The sequence below is a fragment of the Gadus chalcogrammus genome, chromosome 7 (assembly GCF_026213295.1).
Source record: "Gadus chalcogrammus isolate NIFS_2021 chromosome 7, NIFS_Gcha_1.0, whole genome shotgun sequence".
In the NCBI taxonomy this organism is placed as follows: domain Eukaryota; kingdom Metazoa; phylum Chordata; class Actinopteri; order Gadiformes; family Gadidae; genus Gadus; species Gadus chalcogrammus.
In genome coordinates, this window is record NC_079418.1 from 20,554,523 (window position 1) to 20,564,048 (window position 9,526).

The 9,526-nt window shown below is 43.4% G+C and overlaps 1 protein-coding gene across 1 annotated transcript; it reads left to right on the plus strand.

Annotated features, from left to right (window-relative positions):
• Positions 1-134: 134 nt before the first annotated feature.
• On the plus strand, positions 135-8,407 carry mogat2 (monoacylglycerol O-acyltransferase 2). Its single transcript, XM_056595386.1, has 6 exons — positions 135-296; positions 1,248-1,426; positions 5,026-5,230; positions 5,500-5,674; positions 5,911-6,110; positions 7,547-8,407. The coding sequence occupies exons 1-6, from the start codon at positions 203-205 to the stop codon at positions 7,699-7,701; spliced, it is 1,008 nt and encodes a 335-aa protein (XP_056451361.1). The 5' UTR covers positions 135-202; the 3' UTR covers positions 7,702-8,407.
• Positions 8,408-9,526: the final 1,119 nt, after the last annotated feature.

The window sequence follows — 9,526 nt, forward strand, 5'->3', positions numbered from 1 at the left end:
ACCCAACCAAGAAGAGCCATGGGTCAAAGGTTGCATGTGGGAGATATGGAGTAATAAACACTTGATACGGAGAGGCGAGGGTGAAGGGGGGGTGGAGGGGGGAGGGGGTTGGAAACCGGAGACGACTTTGGACCCAAAACTTCACTCGGTTTCCTGCGGCCATCGAAGAACATCGCCTGTGTTCTGGGTCTTTCCGTGAGAAATGAAGATAGCATTCGCCCCGAGAGTTGTTCCCCTGGACAGGAGGCTGCAGACGGCGGCCGTCCTGCAGTGGGTCTTTTCCTTCTTGGGACTCGGTGAGTTCACAGGCTCGTCAGAGGGGGCGTCATGGGGTCACGCAAGGTGAGCGCAGGTGTAGTGTTTAAACACAGGTTGTAGCTCGTAAAGTTGTACAGGTATGTGTGATCAGAGATGTGCCAGCATTTGATGATGACATGATGGGAAAGTTTTACGCTGTTCATGTGTCCGTACATGTGTTGCAGGGCACCCTGACATCAGCAGGCCGATAATAATGTAGTAAGCCCCTGATACTGTAGTAGGGCTACTGTTACTGTGACTCGGCAGAAATGGGTGAACACTTTATAAAATTGTAATTATCGTCAAGATCTGTTTTTTGGAAGAGAGCCTTGCAGGAATTGCATTAAAAGTCCAGAGTCATCGTGACTGAGAGCTAGAATTAAACAATAGTATAGATAAGACAATCTGATATGTGTTATCAGAGTAAATCTATAAAACAACTGGCATTTGGCCAGAAATGTCACGTAGATGCACTGAAAAAGACAAGCACAAAGTTACAATGTTACAAATCATATTAACTGACATAAGCTAAACATTCCTCATATACTTTTGAAGATAGTTGTATATATATATCATGTATATGCACGTGTTAAAGTTCAGGTTTGAGGTTTAAAGTTAAACAAGTTCGACTTGGTGACCCATGACCACCCCTAAACCGGTCTGTGAGGTAATCTGCATCGCTGCCTTTGATGCAGTGCAGTGGTCACCATGGACAACACCGTCACATAGCTCATTCATCATGCATAGGCCGGGCCTATTCCATGTACCACTCTATTTACTGCATTCTTGCAATTCATCCCCACTGCAATATAGAGGGGGTGGTTTTCTTTGCACATACACGCAAGTGTGATGGCCTGGCAATGACACAAACTGACCCTGACTGACACCAGTACTATCACAACTGGATAGTACCGCACACTGACCCTGACCCTTCGCCTCTCTCTCCCCAGCACCAACCTGCATCGCGCTGTTCCTCTACCTGGTGTTCACACGCTTCTGGCTGGTGAGCGTGCTGTACGCCATCTGGTGGTTCTACGACTATGACACGCCGTCAAAGGGAGGGCGCCGATTTAACCACCTGTGCGACCTCCGACTGTGGCACTACATGACGGACTACTTCCCTGTAAAGGTGTGAAGTTATTTATTATTATTGTGTGTGTGTGTGTGTGTGTGTGTGTGTGTGTGTGTGTGTGTGTGTGTGTGTGTGTGTGTGTGTGTGTGTGTGTGTGTGTGTGTGTGTGTGTGTGTGTGTGTGTGTGTGTGTGTGAAAATGCCTATCATGCTGCACACACACACACACACACACACACGCACGCACGCACGCACACACACACACACACACACACACACACACACACACACACACACGTGTGTGTGTGTGTGTGTGTGTGTGTGTGTGTGTGTGTGTGTGTGTGTGTGTGAAAATTCTTATCATGCTGCTTGCCCGATTTATATTTTGTATATATATATATATATATATGTATATACACATATATATATATATATATATATATATATATATATATATGTATATACACATATATATATATATATATATATATATATATATAGGATTATCAATCTAATGTTCAAACTAAAACTAATAGGCCTACAATGAATTGCATAATCTTTATACGAAAAGTGTAGAGGGTTACGATTTCAGTTTTTCTCTTCGTCCTCTTGCTGATGGTTTATTGTCCACCAGAGGTCACTGCAACCCATTGATTTTGCAGTGTACAATTGACGTAAATACGCCGTTATCGCGGAATGTCTTTGACGTCACTTGCATTTAAACAATTCAAACTTTAGTAATATATGTATCTATTAAAGCCTTTGTGTTCACCATACTGTTCTGTTCACTGGAATATTTTTAAATGGAAGATTTTTCATGCCGAATGGCTGCAGCCGATTTTGTCTGTGGATCAAAGTGTGCGATGAAGAGACAGCTCAATCTCCAAGAGTTTATTTACTTACACCTACACAAACGAGTATGTCAAGCATCAAGTTAAACCTTGATAGTTGTTTCACAAGTACAGAGTGTTTTGAATGTAACAGGGACTCCATTGTCGAGGTCAATCCACTTTGGGGCTGCATCTTACCCTTGAGCAAGATTTACACTTTGGACCGTGCTGATAAGACAGAGAACATCAACAACAGAATCCACTTGTTCAGAAAGGATGACATTGATTTCACTCCACAACACCATCACACAGTATTATTTTGAAACAAGGCTACCTAGATCAGTTAAAACGTAGCCTATTACTTTGTTGGTACTCAATGTACAGGTAGGCCTACTGGCTTTCAATAACTCTTGTGTGTCTGGCTTAAAGATTAAAACACTCCAATAGCTCAATATAAGTAATTGCAAAGGGCACTTGGTTTAAATGCCAACTGAAATTGTCTTGTGAGTAGAGATGTTTTGTGGATCTTGTTTTGGATTTAGTTGGAAATATTCAAAGCAGTACAAAACACAGCAGAGCTATGTTTATCCTCTGTTTCTGCTTATAAAATAACATAGGTTTGACCTCAAACCATCCTTAAGAACAAATGTCATGCACAGAGAAAAGTTACATAGTTCTCATGTGAGCTTTACCCAGATAACGGTTGTGTACTTTCCTTGCTAAGCCAATCTACTTAAGTGCTTTAAAAAAACGAAAGAAATCCGCGGATTCCACGGATTTTCCCGACCTCGCGTTCGGCGCTCATCCTCTGACAGCATCATCTGACTGTATGCCTCGTTAAGATTAAAATGGGCTCAGTGTAAGGCGGGCCAGTCACACACCGTCTCCTCCTCGTCGGCCTCAATGGGCCTCCGCTCTCAACCACCATTTCTAATCCCGCTGCAGTGACTTGGAGACAGAGCACGGCCACCAGCTGATCTCTGACGTCCTTTTCATACGGACACCCTTTGACTGGCTAAGAGCACGCTCCGGGGTCTCCTAGTCCTAACCAACCGCACGTGTTCACTGGTGTTATAGGGGAGGGAGGGATGGTAGATCGTATGGGATGCTAACCTCCAATGTCTGCAGTCTACCTGTAGGCCTCCCTGAGCAAAATGCCCTAACCCCCAAAGCTGACTCCAGCCTCATTCATGGCATGTATCGAAAATGAATCACTTTAAATTACTTTGGAACAATATCCAAAGTTACGACAAACTCAGTAAAGAGTAACATAATAGTACTATAGTACATAGTATTCTCTGCCATCTCCCCAATACATTCCTGGATTGAATCCTAAAAGTGAAACCAGACACAAATAGGTTGATTGTGGATGGAAGGGATTGATGGCCCTCCCGCTTACCACCACCTTTCCCCACCTCCCCCCTCCAAACGAGGTAGAGCGGATCGCCCCTTTGGATAACAGCACGGCTCCCAGGCTTGTAGTAGTGTCGATTTGTCAAAAAACGCGTTGCATAGTGGCCTTGGAACACTTATCTCAGCCACTGATAAAAACACACAGTGAGCGGATGTTGTTTTGAATGTGGAGGGCTCGCACAAAAGACACGCAAACAAGCTACTGCGCATGACAGACGAGCCCCCTGGCTATACTGTTGACGTGACCCCTGAAATCCATATCTCCCGATTGGAGTTTGGTGTGGTCGGCCCCTACCAGGGCCGAACACTGTATAGATTACTTAATCTCAATGCACAGTCGTGATTCTGACTCCGCCTGTTACTGTAAAATGCTGCCTCAGTCATATCTAGTAGTCTTGGGAAATTTGTTATCACTAGAATCAGACATATATCATCAGGAAGGTCTTTTATCATCACGGCTGAACAAACATAAACATGTTTACATTTATGATACATTTATATTTCAAAGGTGTCACAGAACTGGCGTTGAGTTATAGTTTAACAATAACACTATTCAGCATTGAGCTCATGACGATAATTAAATGAATAATATTGATACAAGTACTAAACATATTGTTTTTTGTATGATTTTGTTAAACAAAATTCCCAGAGGAACATGGGTAAATAATGTAATCATGGAATATAAGTCACTAACGCATGTAACTGAAGAGCGATAGATCAGGACCTTGCATACAGTACAAAGGTACAATATCTATATATAGTGTAAACACTGTAAACTGAAGTGTATAGGTGTATTTGTGCGTCTGTGTGTGTGTGTGTGTGTGTGTGTGTGTGTGTGTGTGTGTGTGTGTGTGTGTGTGTGTGTGCCTGTGTGTGTGTGTGTGTGTGTGTGTGTGTGTGTGTGTGTGTACGTACGTGTGTGTGTGTGTGTGTGTGTGTGTGTGTGTGTGTGTGTGTGTGTGTGTGTGTGTGTGTGTGTGTGTGTGTGTGTGTGTGTGTGTGTGTGTGTGTGTGTGTGTGTGCGTGCATGCGTGCATGTGTGTGTGTGTGTGTATCTGATCCATGTACTCAAAGTAAATGTGTAAAAGGAACGATACGCATGTGGCAGACTTGTCCCATTGGGACGTGCTAAATCCCAAACTCGATGGGCCATATAAAGCCTGCCTTGTATGACAAAGTATTGTTAACATTAATAATGAAATGCTAATAAGTTGTACATCGATAGGAGATTATCGTCATCCGATGTTCAGTTTAAGAAAATGATTTTAGGCTGGAATGGGCTGAGTGAATGATTTATCCAAACATCAGTCTTAGGTCAGAAACCAACAACCACTCGCTGACGTTCATTGGTTGTCTAAGTAGGAATACATGACATCATTAAAGTTCTTACTCTGGTCTCTCTGGTCGTTTCCAGCTGGTCAAGACCGCAGACCTGGACCCCAGAAACAACTATGTCCTGGGCTTCCATCCGCACGGTGTGCTGGTGGCTGGAGCCTTCAGTAACTTCTGCACCAATTCTACAGGCTTCAGGCGTCTCTTCCCAGGACTGGACAGCTACCTGCTGATGTTGCCGCTGTGGTTCAGAGCTCCGTTCTTCAGAGACTACATCATGTTGGCTGGTCAGTGCCGGCCCTTTTAAAGGAACCTTATTTTCCACCAACCCCAAGCCCTTTGAAAATGTATCCACTGAGGGTATCACAAGTGGAAGCTTTAACCCAGACATGATAGATGGATTCATACTCCAGCCTACCAGGGAAGTGACCGGGGGGTTGTTAGTCTTTTAATCATACATCTGGTTGGACATGTCACCAATCAACACTAGTACATCCAGAGGTGTAGCAAAAAAGCTGCATGCCAACGGCTCACATATTGTGGTTGTGCATTGCAGGTCTGATCCCGTCAGACAAAGGGAGCGCGAGCTACCTGCTGCAGAGGAGAGGGGGCGGTAACGCTGTTGTAATCGCGGTGGGCGGAGCTCCAGAAGCCCTGGACGCTCACCCTGGCACCTACAACATTCTCCTGGCCGATAAGAAGGGCTTCATCAAACTGGCCATGGAGCACGGGTAAGTGCAGAGCAGGGATAAACACACAACATGGGAACATCTCTTACGATGCATACCTTAACAGAGAGAGCTACTGTGGCAAAGACATTGCACCAGTTGATGTGTGTTTGAGTTGATGGTGCTTTCTGTAAAAGCACGCAGTCAACCAAAGGTCATTAGTAGTTTCATGACATGAAGGGCCCCAGAACTCGAAAACATGGATTAAAGAAACAAATGGCTTACACCCTTTCTTTTAGCGCTCATCTGGTACCCATATTCTCCTTTGGAGAGAATGAGTTGTTTGATCAAGTGGGGAATCCAAGAGGTACCTGGCTGCGGGCAATCCAGGAGAAGCTGCAGGCAGTGATGGGCATCTCCTTGCCTCTCTTTCACGCGCGTGGTGTATTCCAGTACTCCTTTGGCCTGATGCCTTACAGAAAACCAATAAACACAGTCGGTAAGTTAGGTTTACCATCAAACTATCTATAATTGCATATTGTAAGAATATGGCACTGTCAAAGGTGTGGATGTTTATACTGAATGCAATAATCACATTTCTGTCCTATTCGGAATAGAGTTTTCTCGGACTACAATACCCAGCATTCCCTCAAAAGCATTTTATCATTTATGAATTCAGCCTGCCAGTAAAACTGCTAGTAAAATCTGAAATACAAGGAGAATCACAATGGCACTGACAAAAAGGCTGTCCAATGCCATACTTTCCAAAAAAATTATGAAAAAGAATACAAATGCTTCTCAGTCCCTTCTCTTCACCCACCAATCTCAGACCACCAATTTTGGTTATGTTGCGGGAATTTTGAGCCATGCCAATCATAACCTGACCAAACTGGGTAGAATAAAGAGTTATACCGAACTTATAACAATTATGGTCTTGTATTTGGGTAACAACGGTACACTGACATACAACGATCATTCAACAAAGTGAACAAACTAACAATAACCCATAAAACAAACAAAGAACAATCCAAGGCCTATCTTACAATCATCCGAGGCCTAGATGGGAGTCCTCGCAAGATGGGAAATCAGAATTTTCCCATTAAAGTTCTTACCTACAATGTAGTTTGGAATACTGAAGAAGGTCAGACTAAGACCAACACTTGAATGGCTGGTCACTTATTGCTGTTCTAAACATATCAATCTTGGCCAGGTCCTCCAGACTAATATGGCGGTATAGCATTTTACCTTGGCTGACATGCCAGTGGAGCATAGGGCTATTTGTTTAAAGCACTGTTGGTTCTTCCACAATAAGGTCTCCTTCTTGGGAAACCGATATTGATGCTGCTTTACTCACTGTGCCTTTTGCTCCAATTTGCTGATCTTTTTGCCCTTATGGCAAGATTTAGAAAAGATATGATCGCCCTCGTCATGCCATGTTTTCCATTTTATTGACGTTGAAGGCTAGTTTTCCCCCAGCAGCAGAGGTTTATTATAACTTCTAATATCACCCACCAAACTACCATCAATGTTTCATTAAGCAATCAAGCATTTTGGAGAGTTCTCTCAGGCATTGAAATGTAAACTACATTACCAGCGGCTTTACGATTAACCAAAAGGTTGTTGACTTTGCAACAAAAATTCAAAACTTAGTGTTGGAGTATCTTCAGTTGGGCCAAAAAATTTGCACAAGGACAGCGGGAGGGAGAGAGGGAGAGATGTTTGAACTCAGCTTCATTTGGCCTATATCAACCACTCTGCTGCAATATGTCTGCAATAGCCCTGGCACACAGCATCAGTAGAGGAAAGGCCAATATAAAGGCCATCACCTTTCAATTCGTTCTTTTTTTATTAAATCAACAATAATCATGTTACCCAGACGGTCAGAGGGTACTGTACATATTGCAATTTTAACGTCCTTTCTTTCCCCCCGGGCAGTGGGCCGACCAATCAGGGTGGAGAAGAACGAGAAGCCCACCGTGGAGCAGCTTGATGCCCTCCACCAGCACTACATGGAGGAGCTGAGCAACCTGTTTGACCAGCACAAGACCGACTACGGCGTGGAAAAGGACACCTACCTCAACTTTGTTTGAGTCACATCCAGAGAGGCCTTGGTGTAGAGTTGGGATTGCTCAAGCACCCAGACGGGTTGAGGCTTTGAGAAAGAGGTATTTTACCTCAAGTTAGGTAGGCTATGGTTCATGGTATGGAATGAATTGGGATTGGCCGGCCAAGTTTGATAGTTTGTTTAATATTTGTAACCTGGCCCGTTCCTTGACAGCAGATACACCGTTGCCAACATTGCATGTGGTTCGTTTATTTCGGATTATGCTGTCTATGAGCACATTTGAACTACTTCACATATTAAACGAGGGTAATGCAAAAGGTTGCAGGTCGTTGATTGAACATTTACAAACAAGGAAGATGTGTCCAACTCAAAACTTAAACCATGGTTTTTAATTCCGTTGTCAACCAAATCTTAATTCTGATTGTACAGCATTTTAATACTCAGGTTGTGGAATCTGTGATTAAAAATAATCAGATTGGCTGAATAGGCATTAAAACATATTCTAATTATTGTATTAAGTAATATTCAATTGCATAGTAAATATAAGTCATTTATTTCCAATTGAAGACTGTATACCCGATATACCAAATACGGTTCAATCAACGTTTTTATTCCCATTATATTTCATTCACTATGTCCTTATTCCTTTCAACTGTATATGTGTGCCATGGTTTGTAATGCATTAAATGTTTGAAAATATGTGTTTTTGATTATTAAAACGTTGAGCTTTTAACCTATGTTTATCTTTCTCTTTTTAATTTTTAACAGCTAAATCTGTGTAGATGCCAGATGATACAGTTTATTACAGAATATTTGTTGATGACCTTCGCCACCTTTTTTATCAAGCAAGTGGCACAATCTTTTTAGGCAGGGTACCATCAATACTGTTTCAACACAGCATGAGAGTTCCAGACAGGGAGGTGGAGACAGAGAGAGAGGGAGAGAGGGAGAGAGAGAGAGAGAGAGAGAGAGAGAGAGAGAGAGAGAGAGAGAGAGAGAGAGAGAGAGAGAGAGAGAGAGAGAGAGAGAGAGAGAGAGAGGAGGGAGGGAGAGAGAGAGAGAGAGAGAGATATGGAGGGATGGAGGGATAGAGAGCGAGAGAGAGAGAGAGAGAGAGAGAGAGAGAGAGAGAGAGAGAGAGAGGGAGAGAGAGAGAGAGGGAGAGAGAGAGAGAGAGAGAGAGAGAGAGAGAGAGAGAGAGAGAGAGAGATGGAGGGATGGAGAGATAGAGATGAGAGGGAGGTTGAGACAGAGAGAGGCAGAAATAGGGGAAAGTTTAGACAGAGCAGACATAGAGAAAGAGAGAGCGTGTCAGGGAGGTAAAGTTAGAGAGAGAGACAGAGAGAGAGCGAGAAGGAGAGAGAGAGAAACACTCAGAAATATATCCCTGGGAAAAGTCCAGGATTTGGTCATTTATATAAAGAAATATGAATGATAAAATAGGTAATTATCAATATTCACCCACAATTATCCCGGTTTCTTCCTGACACCCGAATTGTTTTACATAGCGAGTGTCTGCATGTGTTATCGGTTTGGGGAGGGGGGGAGGGATGCACCCAGGTGGGTGCATGGCAGCCAGTGAGTGCCAGAACACTCTGGCACAGACTGGCTAGGCTATCACAGTGGAGGGGAGGATTGATGCAATCCAAAGAGAGACCAGGGGAGGACAAGGCAGCCATGTTGGAATAAGGCCAAGAGACAAGGGTTAGTACCCCTACTCTTGCGACAAGAAATAGGCAACGGTAAGTAGACATATAGTGATAGTGATAGATGGTGCAGATATATAAAAATGGTTTGGCAGTAGCTAAATCAGAATTGTATTTTTGTGCATACTGCCATAGGACACTAAC

Excerpts from the sequence above, each read along its gene's own strand:
- mogat2 (XM_056595386.1), top strand. The coding sequence starts at position 203 with ATGAAGATAGCATTCGCCCCGAGAGTTGTTCCCCTGGACAGGAGGCTG. Across the intron at positions 297-1,247 it reads CTTTTCCTTCTTGGGACTCG|CACCAACCTGCATCGCGCTG; the intron begins GTGAGTTCACAG and ends CTCTCTCCCCAG. Across the intron at positions 6,111-7,546 it reads AAAACCAATAAACACAGTCG|TGGGCCGACCAATCAGGGTG; the intron begins GTAAGTTAGGTT and ends CCCCCCGGGCAG.